This window comes from Podarcis cretensis (assembly GCF_951804945.1).
Source record: "Podarcis cretensis genome assembly, chromosome: 6".
Lineage (NCBI taxonomy): Eukaryota > Metazoa > Chordata > Lepidosauria > Squamata > Lacertidae > Podarcis > Podarcis cretensis.
In genome coordinates this window covers 1,458,169-1,478,349 of record NC_137175.1, presented here as the reverse complement: position 1 = coordinate 1,478,349, position 20,181 = coordinate 1,458,169, and the positions used below count along the sequence as shown (strand labels likewise).

Below are 20,181 nucleotides of genomic sequence, written 5' to 3'. Positions count from 1 at the left end.
CGCCTTGGGGTCATGGTGGGTAGCTCAGTGACTCAACATTTTCATCAAGCTCTCTACTATGAGCCCAAGGTCTCACCCTTAGTCCATCACCACTAGTGCAGAACCCATTAGCATATATGTGAAATTAAGATTTCTTTGCCCCAACAAAGGGTGCCTGGAGGCAGGTGGCAGCTGAGCCAAGAGAGCAAGGAGCCCCACCAGGAGGAGAAGGCCACTAGATCACATAATGGACAAGCTTAGGAGCCCACTGCCCAGCATGGCTGGCATCTGTCTGTCTTGAGAGACAGTGGAGTGTGCCTCAGAGAAAGAAGCCAACTGCCAGAGAATCACAGCTCCTGCTGTGGCTGCAGGCTGCTAACTTGCAACTGCTGTCTCCTATGTCATTTCTGCTGGGTGACCTCCCTGGGACACATGCCTGGGCAGTGTTTATGAAGGTCCTGGGCTTCCCATACAACAAAACCTTCCTCTCAGCCTCACTGATTTAACCCAAAGGAAAGCATAAGAAGGCATTTGGCACCAGTTTGGCTGCAGGAGTTGCTGGAGGGAGGAATACAAGGTGCCACCCAAACATCTTAGGGACTCCACTCTGGATTTGTGTAGGGTTCACTCCCTAGTCTTTTCTTCTCCCAAAGAGGTCCCACGAGGCAGCGGGTACGGGTTTTTCCTTGGGGTTTACTTCCAAAGCCTTTCTCATGAATGAGTATAGCTGCAAGGCAGCAGAAGTTTAAAGTTAGCTTTAGCCAGGGCAGTGCCTCTTTTATATCTCAGAAAACAGGTTTAACAGGGAATTTCTGAAGCAGGAGGTTTAAGGAAGCTGGCAGACCCGATGAGGGCAGAGAGGACATCCTTCTCTCTCTAACGTGATTTTGCAGCCAACTATTATGAAACAGCTAAGGCACTTTTTGTGACCTTTCTGAAGGTATTTCTGCCTCATAAATGCATTGCTTTCCTCCATGGGCAAGACCACATGTAGTGGGTGACTTGGGTACTATGGCGCCCTGTGAGAGGCAAAATACCCAGGGCCCCCCCAGCCTTCTCACTTTGGGAAGAAGACAAGAGTGCTCTGGGAGGGTTCTAGAGCCTTCCCACCCACTTTCCCAAGGGGAGAAAGAGATAACTAGGTTTTGGGAAGGAAGCAAGAAGACTCTCAGAGCCTCATGGCTCCTTCCAAAAGTCCAGCACCTCTCTTACCAGGCTCCCTCAGCTCAGCAGCCAGTGCATGCGTACAACTCACGCAGCCCTAAATCTGCCTCTGCTATCTGGATGGATCCATTTTCCACATGAGTGGGGGTCCCTTCTGAGCTCTACCACCTTCCAGATTTTCAGGCTGTTGTTGCTGTTTAGTCATTTAGTCGTGTCTGCCTCTTCGTGACCCCCTGGACCAGAGCACGCCAGGCCCTCCTGTCTTCCACTGCCTCCCACAGTTTGGTCAAACTCATGCTGGTAGCTTCGAGAACACTGTCCCACCATCTCGTCCTCTGTCCTCCCCTTCTCCTTGTGCCCTCCATCTTTCCCAACATCAGGGTCTTTTCCAGGGAGTCTTCTCTTCTCTTGAGGTGGCCAAAGTCTTGGAGCCTCAGCTTCAGGATCTGTCCTTCCAGTGAACACTCAGGGCTGATTTCCTTCAGAATGGAGAGGTTTGATCTTGCAGTCCACAGTACTCTCAAGAGTCTCCTCCAGCACCAGAATTCAAAAACATCAATTCTTCGGCTATCAGCCTTCTTTATGGTCCAGCTCTCACTTCTATACATCACTACTGGGAAAACCATAGCTTTAACTATACGGACCTTTGTTGGCAAGGTGATGTCTCTGCTTTTTACACTGTTCAGGCTAGGGGACTGCAAGTGTGCCATGGAAGGCTGAAAAGTGACTTTTCCAGGTGCATTTTCATGGGGTTGCACACTGGACCCCACATTCTCAGCCTGCGTTTTGTGCTGTTTCACCCCCTGAGTGTGCATTATTACTGCATCGCAGAGGGTTATACTGCCATGTGCAGCACAGGAACAAGTGAGGAAGGAGAATTCAGATTAAATAAAACTGCAACTGCCAACCAAGCACTTAATATGGCATTTTCTTTGAATGTCGTATCTCCAATAAATTGATATATGAAGAGAATTTAAGAGAATACGCAAGAGAATTTTTGAGGCCACCCAGACTCAGTGCTGGCATTGAGCCTCTGGGTTTCAGCTGCACTTCTCCTGGTGCTTGGAAGTGCCTGAAGGCAGCTCCTCACCTCTGCAATTGTTTGCATTTTGATCATGAGAAAGGCACACCCCTGCCTAGACTCAGCTAGTTCCTCTTCTGCCTACTAAGGTGTTGTTGGCTTGGAAATGCTTCACTTCCAGGCACCCAGGACCTCCAGCCTTTCCCTGCCAATTTTTGCTTTTTGATTCATCTGGGTGGAGCTCAAGAACTGTCCAGTCAGTTCTTTCTGGATGTGCTATAAAGCCTCCTGGGTGCAGGCTGGGGACTCAAACCTGCTTCGCCATGAACTTCATCAACCTCTACCTTGTCGTGCTCCTAGCCTTCTGGGGTGAGCTGGCACCTGTCTTTGGTCAGGAACGTCCAGGTGAGTGACCCATTGAATTCCTTTTTCTCCATCCCCTCCATATTGCTAATCCCCCAGAAGAAACACTCTCTAGGTCAGCCATAGATTAGCAAACTGCCTATGGGTAGCTGAAAGAGTCCTCATCTCCAACATCTCTCCATCTCCCCTTCTATAGCTCTGCCTCCACTACAGACCCTCCTGCTTGGGTCAAGAGGGAACACCCTCACCCTTTGAGGAAAAAATGGTGGGTCAATTATTTTATGTTTTCATCATTTACAAAAAAGAACTTTATGTTCTGCCAAACCACTTCAAATTAGTTGTTGGTCAAATATAGATATTACTGGTCATTTTTTAGCAGCGAAGCTGTATTGTTCTCTTTCCACATGTTTTTATGATGCATTTTTGTGCTATTTATGCTCATTTACACTGCTTGGGGCTTTTAAAATATTATAGCAGTGATGAGCAGCTAGCTGATCCTTGGCTGGCACCCCTAAGCTCCTGCCGCCCACTCCTTTGGGGCAGAGGAACATCTTCAGTTTGCCCCTGAATTTTGCCATGGTCCAGGCAGCCTTCAGGGACCCAGGCTGAGCCCTTCAGGGGACTTTGGGAGGCCAGAAGAACCTCTCCCACTGGAGCTCCACCGTAGAACCACAGAATTATAGAGGCGGAAGGGACCTTGAGGGTCATCTAGTCCAAGCCACTGCAATGCAGGAATCCCCTTGCCTCCCTCTCTGCTGCCAGTGCAACTGGGAATAGCATGGAAGGGCATCCTGGCTTGCAGAACATCAGCCCCAAATCCCCTTCTCCCTTGGGAGGCGGCAGGTGTGGTTCCAAACCACCCTCCTCACTCTGGCACCACTGTGGAAAGGCTGCCCACAGCTTTTCAGCCGTTGGGACGGTTTGTTGCAAAACCTGGTGAGGGAGGAAAGAAGTTCCACTCTGTCCTGCTCACCACCTTCCTGGGCGTGTTGTGGTTCTGTAATAATAATAATTTATTATTTGTACCCCACCCATCTGGCTGGGTTTCCCCAACCACACTGGGCAGTTTCCAACAAAGATTAAAAATACATTAAAATGTCACACATTAAAAACTTCCCTGAACAGGGCTGCCTTCAGATGTCTTCTAAATGTCAGGTGACATCTGATGGGAGGGTGTTCCACAGGGCGGGTGCCACTACCGAGAAGCCCTCTGCCTGGTTCCCTTTGTAGCTTTGCTTCTCACAGCGAGGGAACCGCCAAAAAGCCCTTGGAGCTGGACCTCAGTGTCTGGGCAGAACGATGGGGGTGGAGACGCTCCTTCAGGTGTACTCCTTCAGGTTCTGTAATCCCCCTGATGCTTTTGGGAGATATAAAGAGAGAGAAGCCAGGCTGGGAGGTGGACTCTCCACTTAGCCTGCCCCACCATGACTAGAGTAAAGGGCTCTTGCAGGGGAGGGAGGACCAAGAGGTAAAGGGTCTGGAAACAAAACATTATGAGGAATGGTGGAGGAAATTGGGTCTGCTTAGCCTGGAGAAGAGATGACCGAGAGGAGGTAGGAGAACTATCTTCAAATACTTGAAGGGCCACCACATGGAAGATGGAGCAATCTTGTTTCCTGCTGCTCCGAAAGACAAGACTTGTTCTGCTCCTGAGCTGCTGAGAGTGCAAGGACCACCTTACAGCAGGGGTGGGGAGCTATTGGGAAGTCTAGTTTTGTGTGTGGTTGGACAGTGTTCTCGAAGCTACCAGCATGAGTTTGGCCAAACTGTGGGAGGCAGTGGAAGACAGGAGTGCCTGGCGTGCTCTGGTCCAGGGGGTCACGAAGAGTCAGACATGACTAAATGACTAAACAACAACAACAACAACAAATTTTGTGTGACACCCCAGACCCCTGAGCAGAATAGAGCCCACCTTAGGAATCCTGGGCTCCTCTGAATCCTGGACGCAAAGGAGCTCCATCCCACATGAAGAGAGAGAGCCATAGCTGTCAACATTTCCCTTTTTTAAAAGGGAAATTCCCTTATTCCGAATAGGATTCCTCGCAAGAAAAGGGAAAAGTTGACAGCTATGGAGACAGCCTCTCTGGCCAAAGACATCTCTCAACCTTGGAATTCTGCTCTGTTGCAGAGAAACCTGGGCACTGTCCTGGGCGTCAGCCAGGTATGGTTGGACCCTGCGTGGTTAAGTGCGAGGATGACTGGTCATGCCCTGGAGCTCAGAAGTGCTGCGGGAGTTGCCCACGATCTTGTGCTTATCCTGTCAGAGGTGAGACCATTTATTCTGCGGAGGGTGGGGATAGGAAGCTGCTCCTCTTCATGAACCAAAGCCATTGTGACTTATGAAGAATTGCAGAATCTCTATACTCAGAAGATTCATGGAGGAGGAGAGCTATCCAGGGTGGTGGCCTTCACTGCCTCCTGTTAAACTACCATACTTTTCGGTGCATAAGACGTGTTTTTCCCCACTAGCTGGCATTCAGAAGCATCGCTGTCTCCAACCATGGAGGCAAACAGTGCCATCCTGTGAGAAGTCATTGAGAACCTGATTGGTTGATTGGCTGCTGCTGTGGCAATTGGCAGCGTCAGTCATTCGGGTGAGCGATCAACAACTCTGGGCAATCTCCCTCCTGTGTATAAGATGCATCAGTGTCGCTGAATCCAACAACCATCTGCCCACTTGCCACCAGCAGCCACCAATCACCTGCCCAATTGCCACAGCAGGAGCCAATCAACAGCAGGCCTTGCCACAGCCACCAGTCACCCACCCAATCACCTCTGGCAGTCTCCTGCTTGTGGCTGCAAGCAATTGCCCATCCTCCCCTCTGCACTATCCGTGTATAAGATGACCCTCAATTTTTAACATTCTTTTGTAATTAGAAAAAACACGTCTTAGGGACTTCCGGTTGACAGCGATCCGAGCGCAAGCAGGGATTTTCCCTCTTGGGGAATCCCGGGTTTTTCGGAGGATTTGGGGGTGTCACAGGGCGCAGTGACCCCTTGAAGTAGTGTCAGGAGGGTGTTCTGACACTCAGGTTCCCGCAGGCAGTCGAAACGCGAACCACCCGGCCGTCAGGTAACTCCTAAAGGGGTGAAGAGAACGGCGGGGGGGAGAGCGGGCTGCAGGGAGGCCATAGCTACCTCTGAGAAACGAAGCCCCGGGCTTGCAAGGAGAGCTCTCAATTCTCGATTTGGAAGAAATTCGGACTTAATTGGATGTAAAGAAGAAACCTAAATTAAGGAAAGAAACCGGATGGAAAAAAATTAGAATCTACGAGACCGGCTTTTATCCACAATCTGCCAAAACGCATGGAAACAGCAAAGCGATCAAAAGTGAAAGTAAGTTACCGCTTGCGGCTATTGTTTCTTCTCCCCTTCAACTGAATAAAAAATAACTTTTCAGGAAGATACAAACTAAACAAAGAAGATTTAAAGTAGAAGGGGAGACAGAGGAAATAAGACGGAGCTATTTAGGTCCTTTTTGAAGCTTGTGGATTTGAGTTAAAGCAATTAGACTTTGGTGTCACTGTAAAATAAAAACTGCGTAACAGAAAGGGGATTTCCAGACTCCATTGTTAAAGACCTATGAATCTATGAGATTGTCTGATGTTTGCCAATGAAAGACCCTCTCCCAGCTGGAGAGGTGATGTGCGCTTATGGCAGGAGCCTCCATAGGCGCGCGTCACCTCTCCAGCCGGCAGAGCACGCAGGGGGCTAAAGCAGGCCCCCGCGTGTGCTCTCCCGGCTGGAGAGGTGACGCGCACATATGGCAGGAGCATCCATAGGCGCGCGTCACCTCTCCAGCCAGGAGAGCACGCACGGGGCTAAAGCAGCCCCGCGACCGTCTCCTGGCTGGAGACGCGGGGCTGGGGCGGGGGAAGCCCGAGCTTCCCCCTCCCCCAGAACGGGACCCAGAGCCATGCTGAAGCTGCGCGCAGCTTTGGCATCGCTCTGGGAGCTTGCGGGGCTGGGGGAGGAGGAAGCCCTCCGCCAGCCTCCAAACCATGTCGGGAGACAGCAGGAGGGCGCGCTGCGCCTCTCCCACTGTCTCCCGAGTTTGCGGGGCTGGCGACGGGGAGGAGCAGGCTTCTCCCCCCCGCCAGCCTTCTAGCCAAGTCGGGGGACAGCGGGAAGGGCGCGCTACGCCTCTCCCGCTGTCTCCCGAGTTTGCGGGGCTGGTGATGGGGAGGAGCAGGCTTCTCCCCCCCCACCAGCCTTCTAGCCAAGTCGGGAGACAGCGGGAAGGGCGCGCTACGCCTCTCCCGCTGTCTCCCGAGTTTGCGGGGCTGGCGATGGGGAGGAGCAGGCTTCTCCCCCCGCCAGCCTTCTAACCAAGTCGGGGGACAGCGGGATGGCGGCGTTCCGCCTCCCCGCTGTCCCCCGAGCTTGTGGGGCTGGCGGTGGGGCTCTCCTGAAGCCTGGAGAGCGAGAGGGGTCGGTGCGCACCGACCCCTCTCGCTCTCCAGCTTCAGCGAAAGCCTGCATTCGCACCATAGGACGCACACACATTTCCCCTTCATTTTTGGAGGGAAAAAAGTGCGTCCTATGGTGCGAAAAATACGGTAAGTACATATTGGGGTTGGGCCCATCTAAAATTGGGAGGTAGTGGGATTGACCTAACGGAAAAGCGATTTGGTTGGAGGAAAGAAAAATTGGGAAAATGTCTCACACATCGAAGAAAGCTGGGGAGGGAGGAACACCGGGAGAAAGAAGAGGTTCAAAACCTGAGGCAGATTTCAAAGCTGAAATTTTAAAAATGTTTGTGGAAATTAGACAAAGCGAAAAGAATTTAGAGGATAAATTGGAACATGTAGATACCAGAATTGAACAGGTGGACAATAAAATTGGGAAAATGGACCAAAAAATTGATGATACAGTAAAAGAATTGAAAGGTCAAATAAAAGAAGTTATTAAGAGAACACAATCTGTTGAGGAAGGATTAAAAAGAACAAAAGTGGAGATGAAAGAAGTGAAAAAGGAGGAGGAGGAGATGAAGGCAGGAATTTCAGAAATAAACAAAACACAGGAGGAGTTATGGGATGCAATCTCCATGAATGAATTGAGACAACGGGAGGTGAATTTAAGGTTGAGAGCAGTTCCAGAGGTTCAAGGAGAAGATATTAAAGACAAATTAATAACGGAAATTGCTCAATGGTTGGAATTACAAAAAGAAGATGTGGAGAGGAAGGTTCAGAATGCATTCAGAATGAGAGTAAGGACAACCAAGACAAGGAAGGTTACAGGAGATTGCTTGATTACCTTTAAAGACAAAGATATGAGGAACCTAATACTCCAAAAAAAATAGAGAGAAACAATTGAATATCGATGGGAGTTACATAATTATTTTTAAAGACATACCGGTCAGATTGTTGAAACGGAGAGACCCGTATAAACCATTGGTCCAAATTCTGAAGAAAAATAAGATTGAATTCAAATGGGAATTCCCTCAGGGGATTTCTTTCATATACAAAAGCAAGAGACACAGACTTACAAGTCTGGAAGAAACAAGTAAGTTTCAGAGAAGATATAAAGAATTAATGGTAGAGGAGGAGGTAGAAGAAGGAGCGGTAGGAGGAATTGATCCGATGGGAGGAAAAATTCTAAAAGGAAAGTACAAAAAGAATAGAGACGGATGAGGAAGAGGAGGAGAAAGAAGAGGAAGAAGAAGAAGAGGAGGAGGAAGAAAAAGAAGAGGGATTATAAAAACGTAAGCCGGAATAAAAATTTTATATTTTTAATCAGCAGAAAATATGGCATTGAAATTATGGAATTGGAACATTAATGGAATGAATGATAAGAAGAAAAGAAACAACATTGAACAATATTTAAAAAGGAAAAATTTGGATATCATCTGTCTCCAAGAAACCCATGTGGCAAGGAAACATAGAAAAATTCTGATTAATAATAGATTGGGAAATGAATTTATATCCTCAGATAAAGAAAAGAAGAGAGGTGTAGTTCTCTATGTAAGGAAAAATATAGAAGCTCAACAGATTTTCAAAGACAAAGAAGGAAGAATGATTGCAATACAGATCAATTGGCAGGGCGAAAAATTAATAATTGTCGGGATCTACGCACCTAATGGAAATAAGACTGATTTTTACAAGAAATTGGAAGAAAGATTGTTTGAATACATGGACCTAAAAATGATAATAATGGGAGACATGAATGGAGTTGTATCAATGGAAATGGATAGATTGAGAGAAAAAAGTGACAGCAAAGAAGGTAAACTACCGAAGACCTTTTTCTCATTGGTGCAAAACCTTAACTTAATTGACATTTGGAGACTCAGACACCCATTAGAAAAACAGTTCACATTTTATTTGGAACCGAATCAGTCCATGTCAAGAATAGATCAAATTTCGGTCTCGAACGAATTAACTACCAGAATCCAACAAATAGAAATTCAACCCAGAGTAATTTCGGACCATAATCCGATAAAAATGGAGATAAAAGCCTACGAAGAGAGAACATTCAGATGGAGATTGAAGGATTACCTTTTGGAAGATGAAAAAATTATTCAAGAAGCACGTAAAAAATTGATGGAGTACTTTTCAGACAATATGAATAAAGGCACAAAGATGAGTATAGTCTGGGATGCAAGCAAGGCGGTAATGAGGGGATTTTTTATCCAACAGAATGTGATCAAAAATAAGAACAGAGAGAAAGGGAAGAAGGAAATCTTAAAACAAATAATGGACAACGAACAAAAGTTAATCAAAAAGCCAAATAACATCAAAATAAAACAAAATATTAAAGTTTTGCAGACACAGTTTGCTATGATTATTAACAAAGAAGTCGAATGGAACATCAAAAGACTGAGACAAATAAATTTTGAATTCGCAAATAAACCTGGAAAATGGCTTGCATGGCAAATTAAAAAAAGGAAAGAGCAAAGTACAATTAATAAAATCATTGTGGATGGTGTGGAAATAGAAAACCCAAAAAGTATCAGAAAAGGATTCTTGGACTTTTATAAACATTTGTACGCAAAATGAGAAAAAAATAATATAGAGAAGATAGAGAAATTTCTAAAAGAAAAAAAGGTGCAAAAGATCCCGACAGAAAAGAAAGACAGACTGAACGCCCCAATTGAGAAGGAGGAGATAGTAGAAATTATAAAAGAGATGAAAAAAGGAAAGGCACCAGGACCAGATGGATTTACAGCCATTTACTATAAAGAAATGAGGGGCTCCTTGACGGTACCACTTAAAGAAGTTATGAATAATATTTTGAAACAACAGGATATACCAGAAACTTGGAAAGAAGCCTTTATTACACTCATACCAAAACAAGACTGTGATCCCACACAAGTTAAGAACTATAGACCGATATCTCTGCTAAACACAGATTATAAGATTTTTTCGGGTATCTTAGCAAAAAGATTAAAGAAGATATTGCAAGAATATATCCACGAAGATCAGGCAGGTTTCCTTCCTGGCAGACATATGAAGGATAATGTGAGAAATATAATAAACATTTTGGAATATTTGACTGCCAGTAATGAGAGACAAGCCGTATTAATGTTTGTGGATGCAGAGAAAGCGTTTGATAATGTTTCATGGGAATTCATGTTGAAAAATTTGGAAATGATGGAAGTGGGAAAGGACTTTTATAATGGTATAAAGGCGATTTATTCAGAACAAAGAGCAAAATTGATTGTAAACAATGTAATTACAGAGGAAGTGAACATAAAGAAAGGTACAAGACAGGGATGCCCTCTCTCACCACTGTTATTCATTATGGTTCTGGAGGTCCTACTCAGTTCAATCAGGCAAAACGAACTAATAAAGAGGGTTACAGTAGGTCGAAATCAATACAAAGTAAAAGCCTTTGCCGATGATCTGGTAATTACGGTAGAAGATCCGACAAGTAGTTTAAACGAAGTCATAAAAGAAATTGACCACTTTGGAAGGGTGGCTGGGTTTGTATTAAACAAAAGGAAAACTAAATTAATGGTGAAGAATATGGATCAAAGTTTAATAGAAGAAGTGCAAAGAGAAACAGAGATGGAAGTGGCGAAGAAGGTAAAATATTTAGGAATATGGATAACCCAAAAAAATATTGATTTATATCAAAACAATTATGTAACAACTTGGAATGGTATAAAGAGAGACCTCGAAGTGTGGGGTAGGATGAAATTATCTTTTTGGGGCAGAATCTCCTCAATTAAGATGAGCGTACTTCCAAAGATGTTGTTCTTATTTCAAATGATTCCAATAATTAAAGGGACAAAGATCTTCAGAGAGTGGCAAAGAATGATCTCAAGATATATCTGGCAGGGCAAAAAGCCAAGAATACAATTTAAGTTACTAACTGATGCGAAGGAAAGAGGTGGCTTCGCCCTGCCAGATTTGAAACTTTACTATGAAGCATCTTGTCTCTGTTGGTTAAAGGACTGGATAACATTAAAAAATAATAAGTTATTGGATCTTGAAGGCTTTGATAACAGGTTTGGTTGGCACGCTTATCTATGGTCGGGGAAGAAGAAAGCTCATAAAGTGTTTGTCAATCATATTTTTAGAGGTGCCCTAATAGAAATATGGGACAGGTACCAAAATATTTTGGAACTGAATGTACCTCGTTGGTTATCCCCACTGGAGGTCATGAGTGTTAAAAAGACAAATATGAGAGAGGACTGGATGACTTATGGAGATACTGTAATTAAAGAAGGGGGGGAAATGGAAAATGAAGCCATATGAACAAGTTAAAAGATATGTATATGATTGGTTGCACTATTTTCAAACAAACGAAATGTTTAAAAAGGATTGTAAAGAGAGGAGATATATTGAAGGAGAGTCTAGATTTCAAAAAGAGATAATAAATAATGATTATAAGGTATTGTCAAAAATGTATAAAATGCTATTGGAATGGCAAACAAAGGACGAAGAAGTTAAATCGGTTATGATACATTGGGCCAGAGACTTTGGTTATAATATACAATTAGCAGATTGGGAGAAAGTATGGCTTTAAAAGCGGATAAGAAAAATCCAAGGAACAGGTTATACTGAGGGCTCCTTCACAGTCGGAGGCAGCAGTGCTTATGAATACCAGTTGCTGGAAACTGCAGGAGAGGAGAGCTGCTCTCGTGCTTGAATTATCCTTGCTTGTTCCCAATGGGCAACTGTTTGGCCACTGTAAGAACAGAATGCTGGACTAGAATAAAAGGTCTCCACACCAAACATTCTCACCCCACCCTCCAAAGGACATTTTGGTTCTCTGGCTGCGGGAATATGCTTGAGCCGCAGCCCACCATTTGGGGAGGGTCTGAGAGCCTTGGGGTTCTTTTGTGTTGCAGAGAGGTCTGGAAGATGCCCTATACCACCTCAAGGTACTTTGACAACCTGTGAATTAAGGTGTATGAATGACTATGAATGCCCCTGGCCCAAGAAGTGCTGCAAATATGGGTGCAAGACAGACTGCTTCTACCCCGTCTAAGGTGAGTTAATTCAAATCATCCTTGGGTTACCCTGGAGGCAGTTGTCAGAGAAATTTCCCTTGGGAGTTCCAGTACTGAGGGTCATACCAAACTCCCCGCTGGTCAACAAGAGCTTTCCATTATGACTCCCTCTGTATAGGAAAAATATACACCAGCTTAGCTGTTCATCCTCTGGTCAACAATTTATGACACCCCCACTGCCCCACCATTGCTTCATCCAACCACAGTCCTCAAAATGCAACTTTACTCAACCCATTTTCACCAGCAGAACCCCCATTGTACCTTATATGGAGTCGGTCTTCACTTTAACGGTCAGTGTTAAGTTCCTCCTAAACTGGTTCTTACCACTGCTCAGGCTGCACTCTTGCGCATGCGACACTGGCCTTACTGATAATGTGTCAGCATGGATGCCTGTCATAACCCCAAAAAAGCAGTGGATGCTCCCTCTGGGGTGCTTGTCTTCCTTGCCCCATTAAGGCAAGGGAGGAGGGTGGGAGGGAGCAGTAGCAAAGCTTTGCACAAGGCATTGGGGACATGAATCAAGGAATACTATACAGATAAAGAATTATAAGGAAGAAGGCAGAAGTCAAGGACCTGCCTTTTGCTGTGTTGCACCATAGGGTCATCAAGCTCAGCTGACGCCTATACTGGCCGGCAGAAGCACCCCAGGATATCCAGCAAGGATATCCCAGTCCTACCCAGAGAGGCCAGGGAACTTGGGCCCTTCTGCATGCAAGGCAGAGTTCTGCCGCTGAGCTACAGCTCTGAAGAGGGTCCTTGAGAGTGGAACTTCAGCCTATCTTTGGGTTCTTCTTCCTCCTTTTCCTCCTCTTGTCTGACTCTGTTTTCTATCCTCAGCAGAGCCCTGAAAGAAGTCCAGCACCAAGGACAGCGCCCAGTCCTGACTTTTCCAGAAGGGTCTCTGAGCTGGACCCTGAAGCCCCCCTCCTGGAGCCAGTTGTCTCCCTGCTCCTTCTTCCTCCTGCTGGAGCCCATTTCACTCAAGTTCCCCTTTGCTATTTGCAATAAATAAACCTGGATATTTGCACCTGAATCCTAGAAATGTGTCTGAGTTGGTGGGTGTGTGTTTGGCAGGGAGAGGGCTCTCTTTTTCTGACTCTTTTTTTTTCATGACATTATTCCTCTGTGGGAAGCAGAAAGAGGCCTTCCTGGGCTTCAGAAAGAAAAAAAAATTACAAAAAAGGCCAGAGGCTTCAGAATTTTCTGTGTGTGTGGATGCCTCAAATCCGACAGCAGCAGGATGCATATTTTTCCTGATTAAACAATATTGCAGAATCATAGAATTGTAGAGTTAGACGGGACCCTGAGTGTCATCTAGTCCCACCCCCTGCAATGCAGAAATCTCAGCTGAAGTATCCCTGGCAGACCGCCACCCAACCTCTGCTTCAAAACCCACCAGCTTCCAAGGGAGCCCCTTCCTCTTTCAAACAGCTCTTACCGCTAGAAAGTTCTTCCTGATGCTTAGTTGGAATCTCCTTTCTTGCTATTCATCTAGTCCAATGCAGAAATCACAGCTAAATCATCCCTGGCAGAACAAAGTAAAACAGAACAAAGGCAACACTGACACGCCATTATTGTGGCAGCAACATTCTCCCTTCTTCCCCAAACAATTTTTGGATGATAAAAGCAAACAAGACTCAAGAACAAGACACTCTGGAGTGCAGTGATGTGGGTCATTTTATTGCAATGAGGGGAGGGGGCTGGGATGAGCCCACGAGGGTCAGGAGGGAGCTGGAACAATCATTCCCTTTGCACGCTGGGTCCTGAGTTCAAATCTCCAAAACCAAGACTGCAGAAGCTGCTGGGATTTCAGGCTTGGTGTCACTGTCATGGCCCTGATGAGAGAAGAGAGGAGTGTTGAGGCTTGTGCCTAATTATTTTGTCTTTGACAATACTTACCATCATTTTCCCTCGGACAAACATTTTATGCATTTCCCATCCTATTCTCTGCGTCTCACACAAAATGGAGCAAAATTCAGGTGACGAGTTTCAGGAATTTCCATAGAACTAAATGCTTTGGCATCTTGGATCTTTTGAAATAATAATTGTAGTTATCCATTGCAAACATTTGCATACCTCTCTTCAGATACAAGCAGGCCTCTCAAAATGTAATTAAAAATAGTCATGCAGTAAAAGCCAGGAACATTTGCTTGCTTGCTTGTTTGCAATTGATTCTATTATTTATTTATTTATTAGATTTATATACCACCCTTCATCATAAAAACTCAGTATGGTTTGTAGAACAAAATACAGAATAAAAACAAGTAAATAATGAAAAACAAACCAGCAAAACAATACCCCACCCCTTCCCATGGAGACATTTAAAAGGCTGTAGAATATTAATCAGCCAAAGACCCGGTTGAAGAGGAAGATTTTCGCCTGGTGCCTAAAAACAGATAATAAAATTAAATAATTTGTAATTATATAAAACTGATTTGTTTTAACTGGCTTTAATATTGCAGTTTCAAATTGTAACCCAATAAACAAGAACAAATCATCCACACCCACATAATAGTGCTGTGTTCTTCCACAAAGGGATCGGCATCTTACTTGGATATACGCAGACCATGGAGCACATGTTTGGACAGCATTTCTTGGGGCTAGGGCAGTGAAGATCAAGCGTACATTTCTGCTGGCAAGGTTGCTTCACTCTTCTCAAGTTGAAAGGGCAGATTCCAGCCCTCGACCTCCAAGGCCCTGTGACACAGACCAACGTCCTCGCTTAGAGACATCTTTTGAAAATAAGGCAACTTAGGGGCAGAACAGGGTTGTGCCTCTTCTTGCATATCCCTAACTCAAATAAGCCTTGCCTTTGTAGGATGAGCACAGCTTGGATGAAGAGGGTCCTAGTTTTTGCCTGTCTCCATCCCAGTAGAGGGATGGGCATCTGGGTTGAAGCTGGATCAGTGTTCGCTGGGGCTGGCCAACTCCCCCCAGAGCCGCCACCCTTTTCCCTTCATGTCCCTCCATTTCCTTTCATTTATGGGATGTGCGGCCGATATTTCCTTCCTCAGCCTGCTCTGCTCTTGGGCTGAAGCTATTAGGACCAGCTTCAGTTGTGTGTGTGTTGGGGGGGGGTGTCTCCATCTCCCCCTCCCTCCCCAGCTATCAGCCCACTTCTCTTCCTTCCTCCTATCCAAATTGAGCTCTCAGGTTTGCTGCAGAGGATGGCAACCCAAACAAGAGAAGGGAAGGATTCCCTTTGGAGCCCCCTAAAAACAAATTAGGGGGTCCAGGGATCCCTGAGGGTTCACTGAACACACCCTGGGAGTCGGCATCCCCCATCCCTTCCTTCCCCCCAACAGTAAGTTTTATTTATTTGTTTGTTTGTTTATACCCCACCTATCTGGCTGGGTTTCCACAGCCACTCTAGGTGGCTCCAAACAATATATTAAAAACACGATAAAACATCAAACATTAAAAACATTGAAAACTTCCCTAAACAGGGCTGCCTTCAGATGTCTTCTAAACGTCAGATAGTTGTGTGAGTGCCTGGAAGCAGTTGGAGGATGGATAGTGGCTACCAGATTGAGGTTGAATCCTAACAAACAGAATTCCTATTTTGGGGAGACAGGGGGCGGGCAGGTGTGGAGGACTCCCTGGCCCTGAATGGGGCAACTGTGTCCCTGAAGGACCAGGTGTGAAGCCTGGGAGTCATTTTGGACTCACAGCTGTCCATGGTGGCAGAAGTCAATTCTGTGTCCAGGGCAGCTGTCTACCAGCTCCATCTGGTACACAGGATGAGACCCTCCCTGCCCGCAGACTGTCTCGCCAGAGTGGTGCATGCTCTATTTATCTCCCGCTTGGACTACTGCAATGCGCTCTACATGGGGTTACCTTTCAAGGTGGCCCCAAAACTACAACTAATCCAGAATGCAGCAGCTAGACTGGGGAATGGGAGTGGCCACCGAGACCACATAACACTGGTCCTGAAAGACCTTCATTGGCTCCCAGCACAATTCAAAGTGTTGGTGCTGAACTTTAAAGCCCTAAACGGCCTCAGTTTAGTAGACCTGAAGGGTTCCCTCACTGCGAGAAGCCAAGTTACAGGGAACCAGGCAGAGGGCCTTCTCAGTAGTGGTGCCCATCCTGTGGAACTCCCTCCCACCAGATGTCAAAGAGAAGAACAACTACCAGACTTTTAGAAGACATCTGAAGGCAGCCCTGTTCAGGGAAGCTTTTAATGTTTAACAGACTACTGTATTTTAATACTTTGTTGGAAGCTGCCCAGAGTGGCTGGGGAAACCCAGCCAGATGGGCAGGGTATAAATTATCATTATTATTATTATTTCTTCCTTGATATCTGATGGGAGGGCGTTCCACAGGGCGAGCGCCATTACCGAGAAGGCCCTCTGCCTGGTTGTCATTTTTCCATGGCAATACCAGAAATGTTATGGTCTGTTTATCACTCTGTGATTTTTCAATATATTGGCCCAAATCAGTTTTGAAATCACACCGCGATAATGATCTTGACCTGGCAATACACAGCAACATCTCTCTCCCTGCATGAGGGAGAGCAGGGCAGCTGATTTCAAGGCATCGCTGATATCTCACAATGAGCTCAGCCAATAACACTGCTGACCTGAGCTGTCTTCTTTCATGCTGAGGGAGAACAAGGGAGCTGATCGCCTTCCCTTCACGGCACACTGACACTACCTTCCCCTGGCACTGAGGCGGAGCAGCTTTTCTCAGTCAGAAGGAAAGCAGTAGCAGCCACAGTGGATGTGCCTCTTCACTGGCTGCTACTGCTGGCTGCCCAGCTGACCGCGCTTGATGCAGCCCCCCCATCCCCATCTCCCCCCACTCAAACCATGCAGTGGGGGTGACTCCGCTTCCTCTCCTCCCCCCACCCACCCCATCTCCATGGCTGTTCCTTCCCTCATCCCCACACCTAATCTCCAATTTCAGACATTGTGATATATCACAATAATTAGCTGCCGATATAAAGGTAAAGGGACCCCAACCATTAGGTCCAGTCCTATCCATACTAACAGTGTAATCCTAACCAAATCTATTCAGAAGTAAATCTCACTGAGTTCAGTGGGACTTACTCCCAAGTAAGTGGAGTTAGGATTGCAGCCTAACCTGGGAATAAAAAAGGTAACAGGTAAAGGGACCCCTGACCATTAGGTCCAGTCGCAGCCGACTCTGGGGTTGCGGTGCTCATCTCGCTTTACTGGCCAAGGGAGCTGGCGTACAGCTTCCGGGTCATGTGGCCAGCATGACTAAGCCGCTTCTGGCGAACCAGAGCAGCGCACGGAAGCGCCGTTGACCTTCCCGCTGGAGCGGTACCTATTTATCTACTTGCACTTTGACGTGCTTTCAAACTGCTAGGTTGGCAGGAGCAGGGACCGAGCAACAGGCGCTCACCCCGTCGCGGGGATTCGAACCACCAACCTTCTGATCGGCAAGCCCTAGGCTCTGTGGTTTAACCCACAGCACCACCCGCGTCCCTTAGCTGATATATCACGCTGTTAAAAACCAGATATTGCTTAGCCCTAGTCTGCTTTTTTTAGTATACCTTTGCTTATTAGAGGCTACCCCCCGTTTTTTAAAAAAATGCTTTGCAGAGGTAACTACTGTAGAGTTATCAAAATTCTCAAAATTGGGAGTCCATGGCCTGGCTTTTGAAAAATAGAGGGTCCTCAGTAATTAGCTAATTGTGACCCACCGCCCTAAAACATTCCCAGGCTGACCACTTGACAACCTTCTGTGGCACAGAAATATCTGTGTTCCTCTGAAGGGTCTTGGGGGGTGAGGGGCAAAAGGGGTCCCACTCAGAGCTGCCCACAAAGTAGCACCGGCGCTAGAAGAATAGACCTGTCCAAAGAGCTTTGCCCAGGCAGAAAAGGTTCCGTCTTTGAGTCAGGATCCAAAAGGCGTCACGTACAATTGCCGGAGGCAGGAGGCATCATGGCACAGAAAGCAAGGAGCCCTACAAGGAGGAAGACGAGGCTGCCAGACTTCATGGCCGGGTCGGATGGGGTGCCCTCCAGCCGCCAGCCAGGTGGCTTTATAATGCCCCATCCCACCAAGAGCCCCACCCAGACTAAACATTTAAACAATGGGAAGAGGAGGGGTTGGCAAATACCTTTGTAATGCTCAAAGAACCGCAAGGAGAATGTAAAGGGGAAGGTCCCTCTGCAGGGCATGATCCAAGATAGCACTTCAGGTTCTGTTGCACCTCCTTAGGGAATCCCACCCACTTTGAGAACCACTGGTTTGCACAAAAACTCACAACCATGGTCAGGTGGGGACCATCATTGTATCTTGGGGAAGAGACTCCCACCCCAGGACTGATGTCTCTGTTGACAATGACACCCACAACACCAGGCTCTCAGTTATAAAGTTCTCTACTGGCTTTTTTGACAGCAGACATGCAAAAGATCAGACTCAAAATTAACTTTATACCTGGTTGGTGTGAGAGTTTAATGCGCCACTCATGCTTTCTTCTTCCTTCCCATGGGAAAATTGCTTTGGTTTTGGTTTTCGTCAGTTTTAAAGTACATCTGTGTCCACAAAGCTTATGAAAGCAAACAGTGGCGATGCCAAATTGTCTAAGAGAATGAGCAGGAGGGCTTTTTTTTCAGGAGGGGTAAATTTGTCCAGGGCAATAAGGTGAACAAATTGGTCATGCTTCAGATTACGTTGTTGTAAGTACTATCCAGAAAATAATCTGTTCTAATCTCTCCACTCTCAATAATGTCACGAGGAGAGAATGTTTCCTGGTGGTTCTCATGGTTGTGACACGTACAACAGGCTAGCCCAGCCTGGAGGCAGAAGAGGAACCCCCTCTCTTAATCGTAAGGAACCGAGGGATTCTTGAGCTGTGATTCCTGCATTGAAGGGGGTTGGCTTTTCTCCCATTGCTCACCCCTGCAGGTCCCCTAAACCTGTTGTGGGGACTCTCCCAACCCTCCAGAGAAGATGTGGGGGTGGTGCGGGGCAGGAGAGGGGAGAAGGGGAAGTGGGACTCCTCACTCAATCTGCTCACACAGTAAGAACATAAGAAGAGCCCTGCAGGATGAGGCCCATGGCCCAGCTAATCCAGTATCCTGATCTCACAGTGGCCAACTAGATGCCTGTGGGAAACCCAGAAACAGGACATTCATGTTGGTGGCCATCCCTGCCTCCTGTGGGAGCAAGTGTCACAGTTTTAACTAGGTAAAGTAAAGGTAAAGGTACCCCTGCCCGTACGGGCCAGTCTTGACAGACTCTGGGGTTGTGCGCCCATCTCACTTAAGAGGCCAGGGGCCAGCGCTGTCCGGAGACACTTCCGGGTCACGTGGCCAGCGTGACATCGCTGCTCTGGCCAGAGCCAGAGCCAGAGCCACACACGGAAACGCCGTTTACCTTCCCGCTGGTAAGCGGTCCCTATTTATCTACTTGCACCCGGAGGTGCTTTCGAACTGCTAGGTTGGCAGGCGCTGGGACCGAGCAGCGGGAGCGCACCCCGCCGCAGGGATTCGAACCGCCGACCTTTCGATCGGCAAGTCCTAGGCGCTGAGGCTTTAACCCACAGCGCCACCTGCGTCCCTACCACAGTTTTAACTAGTTATGTAGTATAAACCTGTTTCCCAGGATGAACTCTCCTTCACTCTTGGACTATGGCTGGTATTATGTACTGAGTTGAATAGGATCCAAATTGCAGCAGTCTGATTGGTCCTAGAACAATAGGATCCAAATTGCAGCAATCTGATTGGTCCTAGAACAATAGGATCCAGAATGCAGCAGTCTGATTGGTCCTAGAACAATAGGATCCAGAATGCAGCAGTCTGAATGGTCCTAGAACAATAGGGTCCAGAATGCAGCAGTCTGGTTGGTCCTAGAACAATAGGATCCAGAATGCAGCAGTCTGGTTGGTCCTAGAACAATAGGATCCAGAATGCAGCAGTCTGAATGGTCCTAGAACAATAGGGTCCAGAATGCAGCAGTCTGGTTGGTCCTAGAACAATAGGGTCCAGAATGCAGCAGTCTGATTGGTCCTAGAACAATAGGATCCAGAATGCAGCAGTCTGATTGGTCCTAGAACAATAGGATCCAGAATGCAGCAGTCTGATTGGTCCTAGAACAATAGGATCCAGAATGCAGCAGTCTGATTGGTCCTAGAACAATAGGATCCAGAATGCAGCAGTCTGATTGGTCCTAGAACAATAGGGTCCAGAATGCAGCAGTCTGCTTGGTCCGCAGGAGCCAC

General features: G+C 46.7%; 1 protein-coding gene and 1 long non-coding RNA gene across 3 annotated transcripts; one reads left to right on the top strand and one right to left on the bottom strand.

Moving 5' to 3' along the window:
• Positions 1-2,355: 2,355 nt before the first annotated feature.
• Positions 2,356-13,017, top strand: LOC307218004 (scuwaprin-a-like). 2 transcript variants are annotated; one of them, XM_079980153.1, is made up of 4 exons: positions 2,356-2,569; positions 4,656-4,793; positions 11,823-11,963; positions 12,822-13,017. In XM_079980153.1, the coding sequence occupies exons 1-3, from the start codon at positions 2,488-2,490 to the stop codon at positions 11,960-11,962; spliced, it is 360 nt and encodes a 119-aa protein (XP_079836279.1). In that variant the 5' UTR covers positions 2,356-2,487; the 3' UTR covers position 11,963; positions 12,822-13,017. The 2 variants fall into 2 exon arrangements, with proteins under 2 accessions (XP_079836279.1, XP_079836278.1); XM_079980152.1 differs by having other exon boundaries at positions 2,357-2,569; positions 12,825-13,017.
• Positions 13,018-13,650: 633 nt separating this feature from the next.
• LOC307218045 lies at positions 13,651-17,957 on the bottom strand. Its single transcript, XR_013839692.1, has 3 exons — positions 17,875-17,957; positions 14,535-14,681; positions 13,651-13,819 (listed from the first exon to the last, which is right to left on the bottom strand). It is a non-coding gene; the product is annotated as an uncharacterized lncRNA (long non-coding RNA).
• Positions 17,958-20,181: the final 2,224 nt, after the last annotated feature.

Excerpts from the sequence above, each read along its gene's own strand:
- LOC307218004 (XM_079980153.1), top strand. The coding sequence starts at position 2,488 with ATGAACTTCATCAACCTCTACCTTGTCGTGCTCCTAGCCTTCTGGGGT. Across the intron at positions 2,570-4,655 it reads CTTTGGTCAGGAACGTCCAG|AGAAACCTGGGCACTGTCCT; the intron begins GTGAGTGACCCA and ends GCTCTGTTGCAG. Across the intron at positions 4,794-11,822 it reads TTGTGCTTATCCTGTCAGAG|AGAGGTCTGGAAGATGCCCT; the intron begins GTGAGACCATTT and ends TTTGTGTTGCAG.